This window comes from Lytechinus variegatus, chromosome 2, assembly GCF_018143015.1.
Source record: "Lytechinus variegatus isolate NC3 chromosome 2, Lvar_3.0, whole genome shotgun sequence".
In the NCBI taxonomy this organism is placed as follows: Eukaryota; Metazoa; Echinodermata; class Echinoidea; order Temnopleuroida; family Toxopneustidae; genus Lytechinus; species Lytechinus variegatus.
This window is the reverse complement of record NC_054741.1, coordinates 54,118,135-54,144,611: the sequence shown is the minus strand read 5'-3', so window position 1 is coordinate 54,144,611 and position 26,477 is coordinate 54,118,135. Positions and strand designations below refer to the sequence as shown.

The 26,477-nt window shown below is 35.0% G+C and overlaps 2 protein-coding genes across 2 annotated transcripts in view; one reads left to right on the top strand and one right to left on the bottom strand.

Moving 5' to 3' along the window:
- The first annotated feature begins 9,733 nt into the window (after nucleotides 1–9,733).
- Nucleotides 9,734–15,125, top strand: LOC121406863. The gene is made up of 3 exons (XM_041597734.1): nucleotides 9,734–9,742; nucleotides 12,720–13,068; nucleotides 14,242–15,125. The coding sequence occupies exons 1-3, from the start codon at nucleotides 9,734–9,736 to the stop codon at nucleotides 14,319–14,321; spliced, it is 438 nt and encodes a 145-aa protein (XP_041453668.1). The 3' UTR covers nucleotides 14,322–15,125.
- A 3,730-nt stretch (nucleotides 15,126–18,855) lies between these two features.
- The window catches only part of LOC121408383 (probable ATP-dependent RNA helicase DDX52), a 33,533-nt gene continuing 25,911 nt past the window's right edge, over nucleotides 18,856–26,477 (bottom strand). The window contains exons 9-14 of the mRNA XM_041599843.1: nucleotides 25,731–25,821; nucleotides 24,228–24,350; nucleotides 22,442–22,668; nucleotides 21,690–21,761; nucleotides 21,145–21,237; nucleotides 18,856–19,225 (exon numbers count right to left, since the gene is read on the bottom strand). Coding sequence (XP_041455777.1) covers nucleotides 19,012–19,225; nucleotides 21,145–21,237; nucleotides 21,690–21,761; nucleotides 22,442–22,668; nucleotides 24,228–24,350; nucleotides 25,731–25,821 — 820 coding nt within the window. The 3' untranslated portion in view covers nucleotides 18,856–19,011. The remainder of the gene's footprint in view (nucleotides 19,226–21,144; nucleotides 21,238–21,689; nucleotides 21,762–22,441; nucleotides 22,669–24,227; nucleotides 24,351–25,730; nucleotides 25,822–26,477) is intronic.

Sequence of the window (26,477 nt, the reverse complement as noted above, 5' to 3'; positions counted from 1 at the left end):
TATAAAATGTTCGCTCGTGCTTCGCGGTCGCATTGCGTGTAGGATGAAATGCATATCTTGCTCAAAGAGCTGAAATTAAGCTTTGAAGTCAATATAAAAAAAAACATATTTCAGCTCCAACATCGAGCTTTCATTATTTTTTTTATTACAAATTGACTTTTTAAAAATTGCTCTGTTATATATTAATCTTTCAATTGTCAGGTCTGATTATCAAAACTTTAACTAATACCTGCGCGTGGGCGCTCGCATTTTGAAAAGTGAGGTATATTATTCAAAATCCCCTTTTCATGGCAATTCATCAAAAATTTTGGTACCCGTCCTGCGCTCTCAATCAAAATTGTTATATTATTATGTTGTAATTATATTGTTATATAATGTCTTGTTCTCATGCAGGTAAAAAAATAAAAATGAAAAAAATATCAGTTCATTCGTCGCGCTCGCATCATTTTATTATTTCGGGCTCGATGATTGTCAGTTTTTTATAAGATACGATTGTGTTGTGTTTTAGCTAAGAAACTGTTAAGACTACCCCTTCAAAAAAAAAACTAACAAAAAAATCAGCTTTGAGCGGCCGCTCGGGGGAAAGGTGAATATTTCCCCCTCCCCCTATTGGCGAAAGCTGCATCCGCCCCTGGTAGATACACTAAACGGTTGGCATTCCTAGATCCAAAGATGTTTAATGACACATGAATATAATCAGGGGTGGATCCAGGATTTTTGAAGGGGGGGGGGGCATTTTCCCGGAAAAATATAATTTTCGACAAAATAAAAGGTCAAATGATTTCATGGATTAAAAGAAATATCACTGTTCTGGGTAGAATTACAGTTGTGAAATCATTATTACTGCATCTCCTTCTGCTAAGTTATAAAAGTAAAGTTCTTTAATTTTATATGGAAGAACAAGCCAGACAAGATTAGTGGAAAACAGGTTGTTGGTGCTTATGAAGAAGAGGGTCTAGATGCCAGACATTGATTTTTTTTAATATGTAATTAAAGATTACATGGATTCGGAGAATTTAGGAAAATGTGATGACGTCTTTCATCTGCATGATGAAGTAAATTTTAACCAAGCCATTTGTATTAGAGTTTGGGGATGAATATTTTCTGTCATTATCTCATGAAGTTAATAATGCATTTTGGAAAGACGTATTTCATGCTATGTTTTTGTTAATTCAAGCGGGGAATAATAATTGGCTTACCTATCCTTTGTGGAGAAACAATGCTATTCAAATAGGGAATAATATTTTCCATCGTGGTATGAAAAGGGGATCAGATTTATTAATGACTTGATTGATGATAAAGGAAATTTACTTACTCAATTCAATTCAATTCATTTTTCATTCTTAAACGTAATACAAATAAGTACAATGTAAATTAATTCAATTTAATTAAAAGCATGAACAAAATTCAACATTGAATAAATGATATAAATATTCAATAAGTGATTCAAATACTCATGATGAATGTGAACAACATTTTGTTTTAAAGTAAATTATTTGTCTTATTTTTTCATAGGACAAACAATAAAGTGTCGATATCGAATACATGTTGAAACTTGTGAAAAAATATAGAAAATTTGTAAAAATTCACAAAAACTATCATATTGTATAATTCAAAGAATAATAATAAAAAAAAGAAATAGTGAGTTAGTGACATCATCGACTCCCTCGTTGCATATCACTAGGTTGTGCATATAACTGTTTTGTGTAAAATAAGCGAAACTTTAAAATGTCATAACTTTCTTATTTTACATCTGATTTTGATGAAATTTTTAGTGTTATTCTATGTTATCATTATTTTTAGAGCATTTATACAGTAAAAAAAGTGTAAGAAAAATCGATTGCTAATTCTAATTGATAAATTATGAACAAATAGTATGATAAACAAAAAAGTGTGAATAATTCATATTCTATCAATTGATACCATGGTATCAATTGATAGAATATGAATTATTCTCACTTTATGCATCTTTCTATCTCTTGTCTGTATCACTCATAATATTATATTATTCTTATTTACAATCTGTAACAAAATCGCAAGACATCCAGACACGTAAATTCCTACTTCAAAATGGCTATCTTGAAACTATATATATAAATATATATCCATACATCGCATAAATATATTCTTGAATCTCCTGTAAAATACTTAGAACACAAGAACAGGGGCCCGTTGCAGAAATAGTTGCGTTTAAACGCATGCAAAGAAATCAATCGCAAGTCCCAAATGCGCGCTGTTGAGTTGCGATTGATTGCAACTCTTTCTGCAACGGGCCCCTGTTGATAGTCTGTGCTTATTAATTATAATCAATTAACTTATAGGACACGATAATTTTTTTCTATGTAATTTCTGATTGAAAGTGTTGAGCAATTTTCCTAATAGCCATGTAAGCCTAAAGGTGTATAGCAGATTTCAAAATTGCAAGAGGTTGAAAATTTTCTTGAAGTAATTAAGATCAACTGAAATTATATTTGAAGAAAATATATATATCTTACGTAGGCCAATTAATATTATATGTTGGCATGTGAGGGTGTGTATACGGCATCAAAGTTTTTGTAGGCACCTTTGACAATTATTTTTTTTGTCCTGTATACCCCCTCCCCCTCATGCATCAAAGATGTCATGAAAAAACGTACGCCCCTAAAGAACATAACCCTCGTAATTTCCACATTCATGAATATTGATCAATATTATTCTGATTACATGAACTCACACCAACATCTCACAAGGTATTAAAGGATCATTTCCAATGTGATTTAACTCTGAACCTCAGTGAGCAAGGGCTATTCCATAGCTTATATTTTATCCACCTCAGTCTATGGACCACTTCAATATGAACTCACTCCCCATCTCAGATTGGCTTCACAAAATAATGATCAGCACGCCCGATCGAGTTTCCCCCGTATCACTGCAAAAACTCCGGTGTTGATTTAACACCAGCCCGGAATATGTCCACACCAGAGAAGTGTTAAACAACACCGGTTTTGGTATTAGTCTAACACCAGATAGTTGTTTATACAACACCAATTAGTATCAAAACAGCATCGGTTTGATTCCAAACTGGTGTTGTTTCAATACTTCTCCGGTGTGGACATATACAGATTCCGGGCTGGTGTTAAATCAACACCGGAGCTTTTGCAGTGTATACCTGATCGAGATCGATATCTGTACTGTATGAGTTATGAAATTAGACATTACGGCAAAGATCTTTAATATTGCATGCATGCATGCACATGATCAAATAGTGAAAATAATCCATGTGGAATTTAAGATCTCCATGAGAAATCAGATCACATCCCTTCCCCAATGTCACTTTAGTTTTTCACGAGAGTAACAAAATGATTCATCCATCTCATCTCATACGATGTGTTCAGCTGAGTTTGACATGGAGCTTGGAACTTTGGACGGATGAACCGACGATTTAACTCGAGTTACTGCCAGACTCTGCAGAAGTGGAGTTCGAAGCCGAACCCGATGCTGATCGCGAAAAGCGATCGAACAATCGGGGCTGGAAGGTGGTGATCGTGTCTGCCACGCTTGCCATATCTGATGACGAAAAGAAACAGGTGACGAAATAAACATCAATTTATTTCTTTGATGCATCACAAGGGAAGGGGGCTAGTAGATAAAAGATTGATGTTATGAGTGAGTCATATCTATTCTCTATATTCTCACAATAGCATGAGTGATTCTGAACACTAAATGTTAATTAATTCATCCATAATACGACCAGCAAAATCTCTTTCTGATAACTACAATTATGCACATTACGTTGAATCACACTTTCAAAGAGAAGGAAATACGATTCTGAACAACATATTGGAGAAGGAAAAATCCATAAATAAAAACTAATCTTATATCTAAAAAAAAGTTTCACCGATCTCAAAATCAAAAATTGAATGAGAACGAGGACGAAAACGAATGGGATATATAGATAGATAGATAGAGAGAGACCACTAGAAGAGATGCAAAAGTGACGAGTATTATCTCGAGCTGAAATCATTCAATTTTATCTTTCTCTCAAACTTGCTGGCATCCCCATATAATGATTTATTTAAGTAGTAAAAAACAGACATGACGCTAAAATTAATATAGTCGAAATCATCATCATCATCATGCATCACCATCATCATCCGCGTCGTAATCATGCACCACCACCACCACCATCATCATCATCATCATCATCCTCCTCGTAGTAGGTCCATGGTGTTACTTACGTTCGCAATACATTACGTTCTTCTCTTCATCACAGACGAATCCCATGACTGCACATCCATCCTTTAATTTGGAAACTCTTACATCATCAGGCGAAAAACACAACTTTCCTTCTTCTGCCTCTCTCATGTAGACGTCAATCATCTCGATGTCGATGCCGGGTTTCATGGCAAGATCATCCTTATCGTCCATGGTATCGTAGAGAACGAACTGGTTGCAGGCTCCGTCCTCCTCCGCAACCTTGCTTGCAAATAAATCGCACACCTCATGAAGGTGTAGAGAGATCCGAGAAGTGTAGACTTCTCATTTTGCAGATGAATTGAGAAAACAAAAATAGGATGAAATTTATGTTAAATTATGATCCTGAAAAGAATTCAAATAATGATTTTTTTTTACTTTAGATTACTCGTGTAATATAAACATTTATTTTTTTGTCGTAATATTTATGGCTAGAATATATTTCAAAGATCCGTCGATGTATAAAGAAAAAAAAATCCATCAATAAAGATATTAAAAACACACATCTCACTGATTTTCTCCGATGGGTAATACTATAAGTTCGTTAAAGGGAAGGGGCTGTTGACAAAATGAAGTTACAAACTGTAACAATTCTTTATAACTCCTCGAGGAAATAATGTTTTAAACCATCCTTTATTTCTTTGTCATCGCACAGATCCTGTTTTATTGTACAAAACAAACGAGCAATAAACTTACCCTTTGCTTGTGTAAGTACACAGATTGCTGAAGCAAAAAGAACCACCGAGAACGCTTGTGAAGTTTGAATCTAATATGAAGAAAAATAAGGTATACGAGTCGTTTTATCATTAGGGCAATTCCATAAAATAATCAACCTTTTTGTACATCCGATCCTCAATTTTCTCAAGTTTGACTTCACTTCATAAATTGACCAAGTCATGGTCATTTGAGAGCATTACAGACTGTCAAAAAAATGAGAAATCAGAGACAGAAAATGTCATGAAGCTCCAGCATATAGGGGGTCGGACGTACATATTTTATGGAATTTCCCATTATTTACTATTTATCATTTATTATTATATTCATATCATACATTAACGCAAGATTGTTGCATTGGGGGGCCTATAAGTATATTAAAAATTTGACGAAATGGAGTCCTGAAATATTCCTTTTCCTTGCGGACATCACGAACATTGCGTGTTTTCCATTTGGGAACGGGAAAAGGTCGTAAGTGCCAATTTTATTTCTAGTTAGGGCGTCACACATTTAAGCATCACCAAATCTCAGATGAAAAAAAAAAAAAATATCAAACAGCCACCCCATTATTCAAGACTTTGACAACATTACCTTTGTCTTATCAAACGATTGTTATCAAATATCCACCTAATAACGAGGACAGTATCGTTAAAAACACTTACCCAAATATTCATTGTTACAAAATTCCAATATCGTGTTTTATGTAGCCAGTCTTGCACAACGAGTTTTGTTGCGTCTTGGTATCAGATGAAGAAAAATATTGGTATCGGTCCTTCGTTATATACTCTATCGTTAATTCCGAACAGCGAATTGGCAAAGGGTTTTGCCGCAACAACTAATACTCTATAAATTCATTATAAAATATAATTTCAATTAATATCAACGTGATTCTTGAAAGACATAAAAATTAACATTAATGATCGCCTGTAATAGCTTTCATTGAATTTAAATATGTTAAAAAGAATAAGTTCTCTTATAAATCAATATATTACATTGCTGGTTTATGTTATCAATTATTTTTTGTTTGCTTATGATAAATTGATAATAAACTTGTGGTTTGACGAAGTGGCATTAATCAATTTAGTGCAGCTTAGTCTAGGGGTTTGGACCTTGTTAATAAATTCCATTAGCGAACCGTGAGCTTGATAATTATTGTAATGCTGATAAAGACTCCTCCTACTTTAATCACTGATCATTATATTTCAGAAGATTGGTTTATTATAACATTCTCTTATTTTCTTTTTGTTCATTATCATATTTATTGGGACAAATCATTGATAAATCAATAATATATCATGTTTGAGCCCATTTCAAGCTCTCCCGAGGATCAACTAATTTATGTGTGATTTTCCAGAAAAAGGGATATTTTCACCTTCGCAAACAAAATGAAGAACCCTTTAAGAATATGGTTTAGCTTTGATATTGCATTAACATCGACACACCCAAACCCCAAACACATTTTTAACAAGTGCAAACGTTGATATAAAAATGTTATGCTTCAAGCATTTTCATTCATTTCATGTATGACAAAAGAGCGATGCGTGCCTTCCCCAAGATGCCATGACCGGGAATCGAACCCCGGACTTTTGTTTGTTTACCAGGCGCCTTAGCCACTGGACCACGGCACCTCCAAACACACTCCCTCAAACACGCACACCCTCACCACTCTTTACACTAGCAACAGTAAATATACAAAACGTACGTATCATATATCACACTGACCTGAACATGGAACGTGTATATTCAGAAACATGATACATACCTTACTAAACAAATAATGCAAGCGCGAAGCGCGAGATTTCTTTTTTGTACTCTGAACCGAAAGGGGCAATTTTCTTATACTTTTATTTTTCTTCTTCTTTCTTCTTCTTCTTCTTCTTCTTCTTTTTCTTCTTCTTCCTCTTCTTCACCCTCTTCTTCTGTCCCCTCTTGCCCCCCCCATCTTCGCGGCTGAGGCCCCATCCGCTTCGGCCCACCCCTGGATCCACCTTTGCACACATCGATCCACATGAAAACATAAAAAATAAAAACACACACGCCTACTTTCTACAAAAGCAAAATATGGCAATTAACAGATGATTAATGACAATTTTCCTAACGTCATGCCAGCAACTACAATCATAATAAGCAGCAGCTGCTCGTCTTCGGTACATATGTTTCGATTGGCTCGTCTCCAAATACTTTTTAACATAATTCAGTATGTATTTTCAGAAATATCATATATGTTGCATGATCAATGTGCCAAATATGCAATTACTCAATTAATCATCATAATTTATGCGTTGGTAGTGTGAAGGCTGATATATTTCAATTAGAATTATTATATTTCCTTCATACTTCTATATTGGATCGGGATTCTTTAAATACCCTAATTTGTCAGTAGGTTCTGTCAAGCCACCTTAATTAATCCGTTCTGTTTGGTATCAGTATGATGAGACTTGGCACTCGGCATGATGGGCGAAATCTGAGGGGTTTTGAGGATTTGTTAACTTAAATTGATATTAAGTTATGCTTCTTTGTGAAAATTAAATGCATAAGTCTAAATAAATGCAGGCATGAATGAACACATTTAAAAGCCATGTTTATGCACTTCGAATAATTAGACCTACAATGAAAGCCGTTAACTGATCCACTCCTTCAAAATAACATTTTCTACCACAAGATGACGATGTACTAAACGATTGGTTTGGAAAAGTAGAAAAAATATATTATTGTCGGTTGAATGATAAATTATGTGTTAATGCGAAGGCGACATTCATTATGATCCCAACTTCCCTGTACTTTAAACATGCTAAAGTAATTTGTAGGGCATGGCAACAGACGCGGTCATGATTGAGGTACATGTAATTGGATAAATCCACATCCCCGGTATAGTATTGTATTGTGTCCTAGCAACTGATACAAGTGAAAGGAAATGTAAATTGAATTAATTATTTCCAATATCTGTAGGCCTATTTGTATAATTTGATTATAAAGCCTACTGGAATGAAGAAATAAATGTATTTTGCTTTTAATTAATTTATTGTTACAATGAGAGAGTATCGATATCCCGGATCGGGATAACTACTAAAACATACACTCTAAAAACAAATCAGTCAAAAATGACTAGTTAATAGGGTCAGCTGGGTGCAACTGTTATTCAAGCCATATTTGACAATTTTCTAGTCATATTTTACTAGAACAGAGTTATTTCTGACTAGAAAATGTGTCAGCCAATGTGAATATCAGTGATTGCCATATCAGTTGCTCCCAGCTGACTACTGGTCTAGTCAATTTGACTGATTTGTTTTAAGAGTGTACCTTTGTGACATTTTATTGGTCCTAATTAGCTAAATTTTATATCTTTATGAATAAATTTTCATTAGCCGACTGCAGTATGAATAGGTCAAATACTATGATTTCTGTACACTTTTCCGTATTATGAATAAATATTTGTCTTATGAACCTTGTTTTGTTTGATTTCCATTGTAACATTTGCAATGTAACATTACTTATATTATTTGAACTGAATGAATTTAATAAATACTAATGGGCAATTCCATGAATGATCAACCTTTTTATTACGTCAGACCCCCATTTTTCTCAAGTCTTACTTCACTTCATAAACTGACCAATTAAGTTACGGTCCCTAATTGAGAACATTATACAGACTGTCCAAAGAACAAGAAATCAGAGACATAAAACTTCATGGAGGTCCCACACAAATATGGGAGCAGGACGTACATATTTTACGGACTTGTCATAATACAAAACAAAAAAAAAAAATATATATATATATATATATAAACATAAAAAAATATAATGATAGTATAGTAAGGGCGGCGCGAGGATATGGGAGGGGGGGGGGAAGACGACATAAATATGACCTCGTATTTTATTTCTCCAAATGAATTATAAGGTTAATATGGAGCTAATATACCTCCTTTTTGTACAATACTTCTTCTTTCTTCCTTTCTCCACCTCGTTATTATTTTCATATATTGTTTTCAGTACTAAAACCAAATCATAGGGGCGTCAACCCGTGCTCTCGATCCCTTGACAACGATTCTGCGAATAGTATCTTCCTTTTTACCAAAAGGATGTAAATGGCTTCCCCCCTTGCTTTTCGATGTGGCCAAAGTACGTTTTCAAGGTACACCACTGTCCAACCATCAGCCTTTTAATGGCGTCATCAGGTTATGGGGGGGGGTAGATGAATGCATGGTAAATAACTCATTCACATTGTAAACTGAACTCTCTTAACTGTCTAACACTGCTTGACGAATAACATTCTGAAAACACAGGAATTTTCGATCAAAATTGTTCCCGAAGTATGTATATGAATTAAAAAAAAAGATATGGTCAAACACTTTCAAATTTGATATAGACATGTAGAATGCATCCAATCCAAGGTATAACTATAAATCAAGCAATTTGAAAATGTTATCATCCCTGGGAACACATTTCAATTTTGACTTGACACTTAGTTGGCTAGATCCATCTGGATAAGTTTCTCCACGTTTGTCAAATCATAACCTTGCCTTTATTCATATCTGATCCAAATCCAAGTCTTGATGATACACGATAATGAAATAATCCCAATCTCTGAGGATTAATATGTGGATCAATGATTTCTAAAAGCCGAATTCCATCATCCTATAATTAATCATACAATGATTAACTCTCTCTACTTTTGTTTCTGATGGTTGGGGAAAGGTATAAAAAGGGTTTAGTGTTTCCGAAATCTACATCATAAATCATCTGGGTTTTGAGAGCACCTGTACCTCCAGTATCACATAATCAAACCATGGAATTGGTGAGTACTGAAAACTTTCATGTTATGCGATTTTCTTCCATAATACTATATTTTATGATTTATATATCTCTAGAATCATTGGCTTTTAATATTTGAAGAAAAAAAAATTATTTCACCTGTCCGTTAATTGGACCGTTTTCGTCAAAATTTCTATTCCGAATTCAGATTAATGAGAAATTTTGTTTATGGCAATTTGAACAGTATCGGGGCTCTAAAAGTTATATATGTTCATGTTCGGTGGTTGATTCATTCATGGGCCGGCTGTGCCCCCCCCCTTCAGAAGCAAAATTAACATTTGTAATGTAATTTTTTTTCCGAATCCGCCTGATGTCATAATCCATTTCTTAAAAAGTGTTTTGTATGATGCGGACATTCTTTATTTCTAACGGCACTGTTACATAGACTGAATATTTCTGAAATCAAAAGGAAACTCATCCTGAAGTTATTTACAGAGGCAGAAATCGTGAAAATATAAATGAGGATGTAGTTAAAAGGGAGTATAACAGCCCGGGATAACCGCGAGGGTAAAGAATTTTGAAAGTGTTCATGTTGTGACATCACCTCATCGTTATACATACCTTTTTTGCAGGTGTTTCTGCATTATTGAAAATTCAATATATGAAACACAGTAATCATAATGAATATAAAGAAATACAAAAATAAATGAAAGAATTACAAATTGTGACGATTACATAATAGAAGAATAATTTACATAGATATACATGTAAGCAATAATATATAAAATAAAATGCAGTGGCCAGCTATCGTAAGCAAAATGCTTCAGAGAATAGCAGCCAGAGGAAATTGTAACAGACGTGTTTTTCACGACTGTTTCAGAAACGAATTTTGAATTCTCTTTTTTTTGTCACATCATGGGCACTGACGAAGAGTGTGACTTTTCCTTTCATTTTTGAGAGCTATGCTCCTTTTAAAATCTACGATTTTATTTCCACGGCATTTACTAAACCTTATGTGATTACTTTATTCCATATGCCGAAGCAGACTATTTCTATTTTATCTTAAATTGTACCTGTACTGGTATGCCTATTTTTTTCAGGACGAAAGAATTGATTTTTTAATAAAATCAAGTTTGGATTATTGTTTATCATAAAGCCTTAGTAACAAATATTAAGAAAACGAATAAGTCTCAAAGTCGAACACTTCTTCTCCATCAATCTTTATATACCTCTGACGGCTCGGCGGTGGAATTCACTTCCTGGCAACACATTCCCTTTCTCTCCCAACAAGGACAGATTTAAGAATAGTGTTAATTCGTTTTTAATTAGCTTGATGTAAAACTTTCGATTTAATTTAATTGTGGTTTATTGCGTGGCAGTTATGGACCACATTTCATCATTTTATGATGGCAACATCAGGCCCAAAGAATAACCTTTAAAAAACAAATCTGAAAGTGATGCCGAATGTGAAACAGTATGATTATATGCGTGTACCTATTAGTAAAGATTTATTTGTTATTTTCATTGTTTTTCACTTTTCTTTTAAATGACAGACACGATTTTCTGTTATTCTCGGACTCGTCTTTGCCATTTGTGCCGCGGTGCACTATACACAAGGTAAGAGGTGATATTATCAGAGCCCCTCCCCCCTCTTCATTCTTTGATCATCTGTACAGAAAAGGATATATTTTAGACAGGGGCTGCGGAAGCCGGGGGGGGGGGGCTGGGGCTGGGGCCACCCCCTTCTTCTTTCCCAAACCGTGTACAAAAATGTACAAATGACTATCTGATTGTGGGTTTTTTTTTGCATGGGCAGCCCCCACTTTCAAAACCACTCCGGGCCCCTGATAAAAGCTTTACGTTCGGGGGATAATCCAGAAAAATCGTTGTAATAGGGAATCTTAAAAATATTTTGAATTAGCTTTAAGTACAAAACTTTCCTTGATAATCCGATTTTTAGAGGGCAATTTTCCAGCTTTTCTTTCAAATACCTAAGAAAAGGGGTATGAATTTGCTTGCTTCCTTTAAACAGCATGGAAGGCTAACAGGGGTAACCCCCCCAAAAAACAACTTAATTAACATCCTTAAAGGGCAAGTCCACCCGAACAAAATCTTGATTATGAATTAGAAAAAAAAACAGAACCATAACACTGAAATTTTTTATCAAAGTTGGATGTAAAAAAAATGTTTAACTTATTTCAAATTATATACACAAGGATGACAATGAAAAGGAGACAATGTCACATACACTCCATTTGTTTTGTATTTTATCAAATGAAACAAAATTCTTTGCAGGTTTGCCGATAAGGAAGCACTTGCATTAACCAGCAACAGTTGCAATTCAATGCATTCAAGGAGGAATCAAGCCTTGTTTTACATTGAAATTGGGGGAGGTAGATATTTTTATATTGAAATCTGTGCAGGATGACTAACATTAATTCTTACAGAGAAGTCATACCACTGGCATTATCGTAGGTTATCATCTACTGAATTTCCCCCGGGGAAAAAAACCTTTCCAATCTCTTTAATTTACTCTTTGTATGGTACTTGTGCATTTGTTTTTCCAAATGGAGGACATATGGTTCAAAATAGGCCCTATTACCTTTTTACTGCAATTCAGCCAACCTGTTTTAACTTTGAATTATCTCAGAAAACCAATTTTAGTCTACATGAAATAATAAGAAGAAATGTTCCATCAACTTAGTCACATAGATTTAACATAAACAATGTGGTTTTCATGTATTATTTCGGTAGTGAATGTTTTTTCTCCATCATAAAAGACAAAAAGTGGTAGTGGGACATTTGATATTGTGCCCCCTAATATTTTGGGCAGGGGGGGGACATGTCCCCCTGGGATTTCCACCCATGCTCCTCGATCTTCTCCTCCTCTCTTTGTCCTAACCCTTCCATACATCCCTAATCTCCTTCTCCCTCTTCCTTCTCCTTTTCATCACCATCTTCTTCTAATCCTTTGTTCAATCACATCATCCATCATCTCCCTCACCATCACTCTCCACTAGTTTCTCCTTCTATTCCTCATCACTACTGATTTCCTAAACAATGTTTCATGCTCTTTGTTTGCCCCATCAGGAAACCCAACCCACAGTCTTGACATCAACGCCATATTCCTGGGGCTCTGTCCAAGATACAATGACCATGTCTCGGGAGGTGGAGAATGCTCCGAGGAATTCATTTCAAGCATCCACAATGACCACAAGGATCAGCCTTCAGATGCTGACATCGTCGTCTACCTCACGCTGGCACAGGAAGGCAAACTGGGCTTAATGGACACCAGGGATTTCGGCTTCGATTCTGCATGCGAGGTACTGGAGCACCTCTGTACCCCAGTAATCCGACTACCCGATAACGGTGAGTAAAAATAATACTACATGTACTTGTTGTTTGTAAAGGGGCGGATGGATGCAGAATCTCATTCCGGGGGAAGGGGGGAGGGAATTTTGAAACTGTGCGAGCCGATTTTTGGTGGCATAACATGTCGGGGAGGAGCTGACAAATATCTGCCAATGTTAAATTTCCAATAGGGTCCTTCAGTGGAATGTTTTATGAAAGGACTTGTCGGACGTTTTATCTGACAAGTCTTGTTTTTTCCGACAGTTACTATAGTAACAGTGCCTCTCAGCCAGAAATTTGTCAGATCTGACAACTTGTCAGACAAAAATGTTGTTGAAACACTCCCAAGGAGACCAACAGAAAATTTATATTGGTTTCTGTTGGAATTATTCTGATGGAAATTAAGTTTATCACCAGAACACAATATTTCATTATTGCAATGACCTCTGTTTCCTCCTTCAAACACTAAATTGGACAGATTGCTACACTAATCTGGATTGTCACCTCTCTATAACTCACGTCTCATCCCATTTAGGATGTTTTGTAGGATTTTTCTTTTCTTTTCTTTGATATTATGTCTGTATATATATATATATAAATGTGTAAAGTTATACATGTACAACATGTATATATATATATATATATAAAATAAAATAAATAAAGTTACACAGATAACGTGTGGTTCATCAGTACTTTATTGATTTGCTACTCGGAGTTTCAGGCAACAATCTGTGTAACTTTATTTTATTTCATGCTCTGCCTCATCACAGACATCGAGCACTCTTGATTACAAGGATAGCATTCACCAAGTGTGTATATACATGTATATATATATATATTTGTAATGGTGCACTATTTCTTTATAATTGCCATTCATACTTTTGCATGTCTTTCACTCATGTATTTTTAGATGTTGTCATGAAATGTATGTATGTAAATCCCAAAACAAATTTCCTTTTTGGACCTGAATAAATTGAATTAAATGGAATTGAATTAAAGAAAATTGAATGGGTATAAAATCTCACCTGTATGTACATAAGTATCAAAATGCCTAAAACTATTATAGCTGGCCATGCTGTAATATTACCCAACTATAACATATATTTAATTCTAAGCATATATGTATGTCATTGATGATTATATCTACCTATGTTACTGACTTGAATTAATTTCTCAATTATCATTTTGCAGCTCGTTTCAGGCGTTCCAACTCCAACTCTACCTCTGCCTCCGACTCCACATCAGGTTCAGAAAGTTCGGAGTCCACATAAAAATGAAGCGCACTATACTTATATATCATGTTGGGTAGGCACATATCTATTTTCTAAGAAATAGATTGCATATGAAAGTACGCATTCCAGAAAACTGGTATCAGAAGTCTGTATACTAGGGAACATAAATCTAAAAGATTTTTATAATTACCCATGACATATGATTTTACCTAATATGGGTAATAATTCCTAGTATTTTGTGAATGTAGTGCTGTTAGAGACCATAGAACATCTAGATTCATACGCATATCTGATATTCTGGTATATTAAAATGTAATAATTTAGCAATGGTCTGACATTACCTATTTTATCATCTATGATTTGCAAATTATTCCTTAAGTTGTAAAATTCTCATGAAAGTCTTTCAGTATACTATACATGTACTTGTGTATATATAAGGTGTTTATAATTGAGAGGACAATGTAACATACCATTGAAAAATTGAAAAACAAATCAATAACAAACTGACATTTATAAACATATACCGTGTGAGTAAAAAAACTTGACACCTCACAAATCCCCATTTAAAGGAAAAAAATATATCATGAATGCATAATCATTATACATGGTTGGAAAGAGTATCTTCTCCAAAATAATTTAATATCATTTTTATGTGGTATGTCTTCACGCTTGGATAATCAGAAGGTGTTCTGTGCAGTGGTGTAAATTCATGGCTTGTGCCAAAGTAAGGCATGAATGCAATGAGTGAACCCGAGATGCCAATGATGTCATAATCCTACATGAGTTAGAAAACACATAGATCTGCAAATCCCTTTTCAATAAAATTAAGTCATGACTTGAGAATTGATACTAAAAAGTGTTTATTAAACAATTATAATGTGAATTATTGAAAATGTGTTTTGAAATGGATTTTAATACAACCGCTGTAGGATTATGACATCATTTTAAACATCATTCATTCATTGCAGTCATGCCTTACTTTGGCACAAATAAAATTTTACATCACTGCAAAGAATACAGGTACCTCCTGATCATCCAAGCATTAACACATACCAGGGACCCGTTTCATAAAGGACATTATGGCTACTACCATGGTAACATTGATCCTGATTGGCTGCTGACCCCTGTCACCATGGTAGTTGCCATTATTGCAAAGTTACAATAGTTACAAGTCCTTTATGAAACGGGCCCCAGATAATTATATGGTATCAAATCATTTGGGAGAAGATACTCTTTCAGGCCATATATAAAATTTAAGTGCTCATGACATTATTTTTCCTTAAATATGTAAGGTGTCAAGTTTTTTTTTTAAATCACACAGTATTGTAGAAATATACCGGTAAATTTGTCAAAATTATAGTTTCTATAGAGTAAAAAATAAAGATTTTACCAAACCAATTGCTAATTCTAAGAAAAAAAAAAGAATTATGAATAAACGGTTGTGTACCAAACAGAGTTTTCTTGCTCATCGATTGACATCATATTTGTGTGCGTCATACTTATGTGAATAATAAACAAAAGGCAAAAGAAATGAGAAAATAGAAGAAAGGGAAGAAAAGAAAGTGAGGAATTGGGAGAGTGAGACAACTTAAAGCGACCTTACAATGACAAATCATGGGGAAATCAAGGCTAATCTGAGAACAGAGAAGGGATTCAAGTCTTTCGCTCGGCTGCATGCCTGGGAGGTCTTACATAGGAGAGCAATAGTTAGTAGACTAACCAACCAGAAGTAAACTGTGTGTTTAACTTCACAGATGTTATTCATTTTGGTTTAGCAATCAAGAGACCTGCTAAGAGTCTAGGAATTGGGATTGTTGGAAACTAGAACTGAGAAGAACCGAAAAAAAATAACCGTCACGAGTTCGGTCGAATTCGTTTTTGTCCGAACTTTTATCGCATTAGTCCCACAGGCGCTCATGACGGACGAATTATATTATGCAAGTCAATTGGTCTTTTGCAAACTTTGTATTGATTCAATTTCCCCAAGATTTGTCAATTGCTGGGCGTTTTAAGAAGAAAAGAGGAAAGGATAAACAAGTAGAAAACCCTTGGCCATCTCTTCTGCACCATGCAAATCATCATAGCAGCAGAGAGAGCGAAGTTGGCTCAGTTGGTAAAGCCTGTCGAACCAGAAACCGCTGGTTCGAGTCCACCCCAGGTGGATGACTGAAGCAAGTGCGTTGTGTGTAAACGTCTCTCCCCTGTTCCTTAGATGCAGGGTTTGCTACAGTGGAAAACACTCCATCCCTCGGATAGGACGTTAAATGGAGGCCCCGTGTAGAGGAGAGACACCATCTTTCAACGTTAAGAAACCACTGCACTATTCGTCTATGAGTAGGGGGGAAACCCGGTGTAGTGGTTACAGGGAGTCAGTTCGCTTTTCGCCTCCCAGGCACAGGTGACACCAAACAAATAATATTAAATGGAAACCGCAATTCACAAGAACACCAAAGACACTGATGCACCAGATAAGAAAATTGAAATCCTACTCACTATTCCCCTTCTATAACATGCTTCCTTGCTTCGATCCTACCATGACCTTTGCCAGTCCACCACACAAGAACCAAAGTTACACCTTGAGAAATCTACAAAATACAGGTGTCGCTAAAAATCTTGGAAATACATTAAGTGCAGTTGTGGCATATGTAGGACTTTGTCATACATGCAATTTTAAATAGGAACCTACAAATTGGGCTGTTACACTATGATTTCAAAAATTTTCCAGAAGTATAAAGTAATAGAACTGTAGAGAATGTGCATTTTATCAAGTAGAGATTGGTCAGATGCACATCCACTCAAATTCTGTAATAATCAATTTCCTATCACCCCCACTTTCATAGTTTGTCTTTGGGTAACAAATCATGATTCGTTTTCAGCAATTACTATCCAGAGAAAGAATCTGAAGAAGTGACCTGATTTCAGAATGAAATGTAGTAGAATTTGATGCTAATATTGAGACTTGGTATATCTTACTGTGTAATGTTCTAAGTCCTTCTACAAATACCTATGTTCAAATCTGTGACTATGTTATCATCCTTATTACAATAAAAGAGATTTTAATATCTAGTCGTAATGACGTCATATCAGTAGTACGCTTGGCTACGATTTGAAACTAATTTGGCTTCTACTCCAAAATAAAGGCTTGCAATCTTTCAAAATTGTTATATTAGTATTCAACAATTAAGTTTAACCTCAAATAAAATGACATGTTCCATTCACATTTTCAGAAAATGAGCAAAACTCGATTTGTTCCAAAATCGGGTCGCGAACAGTCGTAAGGTGTGCGGTGGCCTTTAAAGCATCTTTTGTATGTGATGATTTATGACTACATAATGGACATTGTTGCAGTATATGAATATTCACTTCAACATAAATATTTGCAGGTAGTGGGGATCATGGTGTGGTAAAAAAAAATTAAAGTAGGGTCTATATAACATAAAGTTTGACTTACATGTATGTATCAACACAATATTTTGTATATCCCTTTTTGGCTGCTATGATTACAGCAATTTTTTGCTTATTATAGTTTGGCCTCTGCATTTTTCTTTCATTTATCTTATTCTTACAATATTTTATAAATGTCTAAATTATGTTATCGCTTCTACAAGTAGATAAGACTTCATTATGCCATATCATATTATGTTCATGTACTAGTATTGAAAATTTATTTTGAATATACAATAAATGCAGAAACTCCTGCCGAAAGAAAAAATGGTAAAAAATCTCAAACTAAAAAAATACCAAATATTTTGCTCTCCAATAGAATTTATTAGCCTGACTGTGCTGCTGTCACTGGTTATGTCTGAACACAGGAAAGTGAAAAATAATTATCAGAATACAGTCGCATCACAGAAATTCCATTATTGTTATCATTGCTATTTATTTTATTCAGTACATCAACAGAAGCAATTAACATGAAAACATTAAAATTGTTGTGGTATGACTGGCTCAAGCCTAAGAATGATATGAACAAAAGGAAGGGGGTTCAAGTATCATGGCTGCCTTTTCCTATTTTTGTTGAATCAATGTTATTATACCATAAATTGAAATTGTGTAGTGTAGATGATTCTCTAATGCATACAGTTGAAATGTATGCCACAGCCATTGCCTGATTGGAAGTATATTACAGGGGCCGCAGGACGGTTTTCAAAGTGGGGGGGGCTGACCATGCAAAAAATCACAATCATTTGGTAATTTTTACGTTTTCGTACAGGATTTTGGATAGAGTGGGGGAAGCTAAAGCCCCCCAGCCCCACCCCCCGCTTCCACGGCCCCTGTATTATATACCTACCATCTAACATTCTAAAACCTTGGAACTGTGATTCAACTCCGTGCTGTGTCGTATGGGACATTTTGTAACATTTGACATATTTTTGTCATGAAAATAAAAGAATATTTTCTTCATTGATGGTGATCCCACAGCAGTAATAGACGAGGAATAAGCACCAATACTTGACTTGATGATGTATCCCTTACAACTGAAATGAAATAGTACATACACACTTTAATAGACCAAGATAAAAGTTTATCCATCAAAACAATTCTTTAGTTTTCACAAGAACGAAAACCGGAAAGATGTCAGACGACCCGAAGACAAAATGCTTACGGCAACCACCTATCACGGGCGGAAGCATAAAGATAGCAGAATAACAAAATGATGATATTCCACATTCATGTATAAACTATAATCACAACCGTTGGTGCAATTGTCCGACCAAAGTTCTTCAGGCTATAATGCTGGTTTCTTCTTCTTTTTCTTAACTTTTTGCTTCTTCTTCTTCCCTGATGTTCCTTCACTGATTCTTTCACTCTTATTCACATCTTCCTTTTCTCCTTTCCTCCTTTTTGACTTTGGTGGCGCAGAATCATTTAATTGATCCTTCTCTGTGTTACTCTCTGAGATGGAAGATTGCTTCTTGCCATGTTTCCTTTTCATCAACTCCCTGCAAGTAAAAATAGGAAAAATTCGAAAATATCAAAACTTGTACAAAGACCAGATTAAATGAGATGGATTCCCAACGACTAAGCAATTTATACTCAATCCTTTTCCACAAGGCCTACATGCACACTACTGAACAAAAAAATAGCAAATCCATGATGTGGAGCTCATCCGGCATCTCGCAACGAAATTTAACACAATGTTAATTTCAGCCAAGTTGACACTGTAGTGAATTATATTGGTGACATAAATTGAGGATATAGAATTGAAATTGATGAAGAAATGACATAGAAGCATTTTTGTGATCTATGAATAGATTTCATATGAATTAAGCATAAATAACTTTCTAGTCAAAATTTCTTAACTCTGTGTAGAACCTTGGTGAACCTCATGTAGTTCTCAGATGGAACAAAAATAATCAAAACCAATCAACAAATAAATAAGTAATTTTTGTGAGTTTTGAAAATATATGAATAAATTAGCATTTTTAATAAATTTCAAAATTGTGTTGAAATTTTGTATCACCTCCTCAAGCTATCATGTAAAGCAAACAAAATTGAAGTTGATCAACAAATGAAGACTTTTTTGTGATTTATGAATAAATTTGCATAAATTAGCATAAATGATTTTCCAGACAAAATTTCAAAATTTTGTGTACAAGTTTGGTGAACCTCATGCAGCTCTACCAGATGGAAGAAAAAAAATCAAAATCTGTCAACAAATAAAACAGAGGCATTTTCTGTGATTTCTAAATAAATTTTGCATAAATTAGCATGAATAATTGTGTACTGAAAATTTTTAAAATTCTGGGTAGAAGTTTGGTGAACCACATAAAGTTCTACCAGATGGAAGAATAAAAATTCAAAATCAGTCAACGATAAAGAAGAAAAAGCATTTTATGTGAATTTTTAAAAATATGAATAAATTAATTTTGCATAAATTAGCCTAAAATTCTGAGTAGAAGTTTGGTGGACCTCCTGAAGCTCTACCAGATGGACGCAAAAAATTCAAAATAGGTCAACAAATAAAGAAGCATTTTTTGTGAATTTTGAAAAATGGGCATAAATCAGCATATTTAATGAATTTCAAAATTCTGTTTTGAATGCCTCACCTAGTGCTATCATATCTAGCGAAGAAGTAGCATTTTGAAATTGTGGACGGACGACAGACGACACACCACGGCATAAGCTCATTTGGCGCTTCGGGCCGGAAGAGCTAAAAATTATGGGCATGGATGATTTGACGATCGCTGAATTAGGATGGGTCATCCGATATATCTTTGTGCATACAAGGTGAAATCAAAAATAATATTCATCTAAAGGTTGAAAAGTTGAGACATGCCCAATCAATAAATGCATTACTCATTTGAAAGCAATACCATAAGTATACCTACTTCCAATATCAAGCCTTTTAATGAATGATGAAATCAACACTTTTATTCAATATCAATACATTTTTAATGATCTTTTACAACTTGCTTTTATTTGTTTTTATTATTATTTACCACTTCCTCATTATCTTATGTATATTAATTTTCATTGCCTTATTAACTATATTTCTTACATCAGTTTTTACAAAGGTTACTGCTTTTTAATGTTTGAAATATGAAATGAGATTTTTAACTGTTTGTACTTTGTAAAAATGACCATTCATCCATTTGGCTACGACTCATGTTTTTTGATAAACCTTGAATTGAATTTAGATTCATGCAATTGATGCTCAAGTATAAACTTCTATTCACCTTTAATAACCCCCCCCCAAAAAAAAAAAAACCAATAATAATAATAGTAAAAAAAAAAATTAATCAACGAAAACTTACAATCTTTCTAAGAATATGAATAATCATGTTTACCTGAATAAAGAATATAGAGACACGACACCAGAAACTCAACATGAACAGAGAAGGAGTGTGCCATAACTTACGTTTTTCTCTTTGCCTTGCGTAGTTCATCTTTAGGGAGTGTTCTGATGGTATCCCGTTTCACTGGATTCCTCTCTAAGGATCGCTTCTTTCTCCTGTAATGTGAATAGGAGGATTAACTTCTTTTTATTCTATGCAAAAGAACCAAACTAGCAAAAGGAGACAAGAAGGGATAGAATGACAAGAGGAAAACAAGGTGGAAAAAATAATAAGAAAAGGAAGGAAAGGCAAGAAGACAAAGAGAAAGACAAAGAAACAGAAGGCAAGAAAGAGGAAGAAGGAGAAAAGAAGAGGAGAAAGAGGAGGGAGAAAGAGGAGGGAGAAGAAACAGAAGTATAAATGGGAGGAGAAGAAAAAGAATATGACGAATAAATAGAAGAAACATTAAAGAAAGGAGAAGGGGGAAGGCGAGAGGTGATACTGAACTGAATTTCTCACAGCTTGGTAGATTTGTGTAACACCAAGCAATCAAATCCACAAGTTTATTTGATGACAGATACAAATGCCCACAATAAGTGAAGACATATGCAAATAGGATGGTACTTACTTTGACAGTTTCCTAATCTGCAGCATGTAATCAGGTACTGGGCAGCCCGCATTACGCATCACATTGGCAATGCTAGAAAGACACAGAATTGAAAATAATTCATCATAACCATTTACAATAAACATTTACAATAAACAATATCTAAAACTATATATATATATGCTCATCAATAACTATTTAACAACCCTCATGCCATCATTGTTTTATCAATTTTTTTTATTGAAATCTACTTTTATTACCTAATTTGCACAATATTCATAAAATATGCCACCACACTAAAACATGACCACCACCACCATCATCATCATCTCCATCATGGCCTTCATTTTCACCATTATCACTATCATCTCCATCTTCATCATTATAAATTTATGAACAAAATAACATTACCATTCAGCTTTATAAATGTATATATTAATTTAATGAGTTTTATTCCGGGGTTGTCATTTTTTTCAAGCAATCTGCTTATAATGACAATATTCCTGCAAACTGTAAATGTTAGATTTTCTTTGTTGGTAGTAGATCATATATAATTAGAATGACTTTTTAATTTTTTTCTTTATGATTCATACCAAAATCAATTACCGATAAATTATGTTTGTTAATGAAAATTGTATACGAATGTTATGAATGCAGAAGAAAACAATCAATTAAAATCAAATTTATTTCCTCCATATAGCATGCACTATGGCAACTTGTCAATAAAGACCATTAGGAATGTGGTCTTCAGCTACAGGTTTGAATGTATCTACCTTCGTAAGTGAATTGTATCGTCTTCTGTGAAGAATGTGACTGCCCTTCCGTTGCGCCCCGCCCTTCCCGTTCGTCCTATCCGGTGGATGTAACTGACCGCCGACGTCGGGAAGTCATAGTTGATGACAAGGTTGACGCCCTTGAAGTCTATGCCACGCCCCATCAGTTCAGTGGCAATCAGCACCCAGATCTTACCCGCTCGGAAAGCCTTCACGATGTTGTCCCTCTGAACGAACAACATAAAAAAAAGCTGAAATTCTAAATCAGTTCTTAAAACTCATTAAGGCCCCCATTCCACAGGACGGAGACCATTGAAAGACCATTAAAAGACTTAAAATTGGTGAGGTCTTACAGTGGTCTTCAAGATCACTGAAATTTGTCATCTCTGTGGAATGGCTAAGAAAGACCCCTCAAAGAACTCTGAAAGAATGATGGATATTTCCTAGGCCTATAGAGGTCTTTCAATGGTCTTTCATAGATCTTTTATGCAACAAGTGATCCGTCAGAATTCTTTCCATGGACTTTGCCTGGTCTTTCAATCTCTCATGAGTCTTACAGTGATCTCTGCAAAAATCTTGAGAGACTGCCAAAAGATCATTGAAAGACTATTAAGACCTTTGAAAGTTCATCGAAAGACCGCAGAAAAATGGCTGAAAGACCATTTTCCTGTAAGACTGTTGTAAGACTGTTTTGAACCATTTCAAAAAGTTTTGGAGCTCATGAAGTCCACAAAGACCACTGACAGATTGGTCAGGACTCATGCAAGACTTCTAAGACCATTGTAGCTTCATTGAGAGACCTCTGAAAGATCAACCAAAATTCATGGTCTTTCAAAGGTCTTTCAGCGGTCTTGATCTCTGTGGAATGGGGGTTTTACCGATTCTGCTTAAAAGTTTTGATCATGTCATGTATCAACTTTATTATGAACCTCTGGGAGAGGAAGTGACTTATTAAGGTAAGATCAATCCTTAGTCATGTGTGAATGTCAACCATGAAAAGACTGAGTGGTCCAGCCCCCACACCTTTTCATGATAAATTTTGGCAATGACATTTTCTTTGGAGTCACAAGTTCTTCATTACACCACTTGAGGGCTCAGAATTAAACAATATTTTGTACTCGAACATGAGATCAAAATTTGCTCATAACTCTGATTTCATGTAAAAATCCAATAGAAGTTGTGTTTACAGCAAACTTATGAATTAATGAACCTTTCACAATATCAATGAAAAAAAATTTATGGCCCGAATTCACAAAGGTGTTTTTTTAAACCATCGATCAAACAAACCAACCCATGGTTTATGCAGATTTCCTGTATAAATTATAACAATGTAACAATGAAATACATCGGAAATTCCACTGATAAAATATAGTTTGTCTTTTTTCATAGATACACTTGAAATTTGATTATTTTATATAAAATGAGAATATTTGGTGGATCATAACATGATTTATATTAAAACGTCTGATGTACAAATTAGGTAGAACAAATAAATTACAGGGGTAACAATAATAACAGGGCCCGCTGGGAGAACAGTTTTCGGAACTGAAGCGGCTTCCCTGGGTAAATATACCTATATTATTATTATTATTATTATCTAAATCTATGAAAATTGGTAGATAACATCATCCGGTCAATGGCTGAGATTTTGGCCGCTCAATCAGACCCCCCCCCCCCCCCGATTCCTGCGAGTCAAAATAGCCCAGTACTTATTGGATTAAGAATGTCCTCATTACCACATTTGTTTTCTATGAATCTTAATTTTTTTAAAAACTTTTCTTCTTACCTGTGTTTGTGTCTTGTCAGAGTGGATGACATCTACATTATAACCATCATAAATCAGTTCCTGGAACAGTTCTTTGGCCCTCTCTTTAGACTGTACAAAGACCAGGACTGGAGGAACAAAGCCCTATGAAGTGACACAATAACAAATCTACATTATAAAAATCATAGATCAGTTCCTGGAACAGTTATTTGGCCCTCTCTTTAGACTGTAAAAAAGACCAGGAATGGAGGAATGACGCCCTAGGAAGTGACACAATAATAAATCTACATTATTACGATCATAGATCAGTTTCTGGAACAATTCCTTACTCCTTAGACCTTTCTTTAGACTGTGCAAAGGCCAGGACTGGAAGAATGAAGCCCTATCAAGAAAGAAAGTTACCATCTGCTATAGATCAGTTCCTGGAACATTTCTTTAGTCCTCAGTTTAGACTGTACAAAGACCAAGACTAGAGGAACAAAGCCCTATGAAATGATACACTAATATATCCACATTACAATCATTACAAATTATTTGGTTTTATGTCCTGGCCCTTTTAGTAAACTTGGCACAAAGTGAACCCTAACCTTACAGGCCGTTCTTAGGGGTTCTCCCTGTCTGTTTCAATGCTACCATTATTTCTTTGGGCTTTTTTTCAATGGCATGACGCTTTATGATTATACTGAAGATCTGTAATACCTTTGTAACACACATGTATGTACAGAAAAGAAAGGCAAATTATCTCATCAGTTCAATTAACATAGAGGTGCAGAGCTACCAAGTCTCACGCATTATGCGCGAGACTCATTTTGGACTCTTGTTCATCCCCTCAAATCTCTGTCTCGCGCAACTATCACTGCCTATCCCCATATACATTGTACACAATGTCTATGATCTCACTCAGATTCACAGAAAATCTCACGCATAGCTCGTCTTTGAACATGGCATCTCTGGAGGTGGAGGGGTTGAATACATGTAATTCTTTGTAACAGATATTTCACTAGAAGAATTTGATTAAGCTGAGACTTGATTATATTGAACAATTTGTGCACTGTCGGTTTAATGATTGCCAATGATTTATTTGTAAGATGGTAAATTCCCTTTCAATCCACATTGCTACAACTTTGATCAGTTCTTACATGTATACTGCCCTCAATCAATTCAGTGGATTCACGATATGGTGCACCACCTATCGGTTACAGCAGATAAGCCAATTTCTAACTTCAGGGTTGACATCGCAGGTGCAAGCAGCACATGGTGCTATGATGTAGAGTGACTGTGATGCTTCACAAATGAAAACCATGGCAAGAGCGGAGGAAGAATTCACTGAAAACGGTCTAAATTTTGCAAAGATATATGCGGCAAATTTCTGCACGCACAAGCGCCAACTTAGATGTCAATTTTTCCAATGAGGCATTGCAAATTTTGGCATGTCCGCTCCAGCCGATGGTGGCGCTCGGTATTGTGAATCCACCGAATTATTGGCACATACTTGAAGAGGTTCTTACACGCAAACAAACTTACCTTACTGAACATATTCCGTACAGCAAGAAGCTTTCCCGATTCACTCCCGACAAAGGTCAGTTCTTGATCGATTTTTTCATTGGCTGTGTTTCTAAAAAGGCAGAAAAAAATTGAATAAATCATTTCAAACAGCTTGTGACATTTTTAGTTAATAGACAATTTTGTTGAACCACATACAATCATATTGCAGAGAATTTCAATTGTACACTACAACTAATATCTCTGAATTCTCACAAGATAACAGATATAAAATTTCACATCCTGTCTGAGTGAAGAAGTATTTCTCAGGAACATTGTTTTTTTTTCTTCTCTAGTATTAGGCAAAGAGCTTGTTTTTTTGTTCATGGAATAACAAATGAAAGGTGAAAGGTCACATTTTGATTGCAGCGTTATTGTATGGGACAAGTATATGGTAAAGAAATACTCTTTCAGCAATAAAAAAAAGCTGTGGGCCAGTAAAGAAAAATAATAAAATTACCATTTGTAGATCTAAACGAAGCATATATTTAAAGCCCAGCGCACACTATGCGATCCGATGCGAAGCAATTTTCTAATAAATCACATTTTGCTTTGAATGTGAGGGTTCAACAAAGTAAACTTATTTTATTTGAAGTTCGTCATTGTGTTAGGAATAATAAAATCATAACTTTGCTTTGTGACAAGCCCTATGGTTGGAGTAAAGTCTAAATCAGTTTCAAATCGCAGCCGATGGTGAAGTCATTGCGATTTGAAATAGAAATTATTTCT

Bases quoted from the DNA above. Each gene is read 5' to 3' on its own strand.
- LOC121406863 (XM_041597734.1), top strand. The intron at 13,069-14,241 runs GTGAGTAAAAAT...ATCATTTTGCAG, and splicing joins AATCCGACTACCCGATAACG to CTCGTTTCAGGCGTTCCAAC.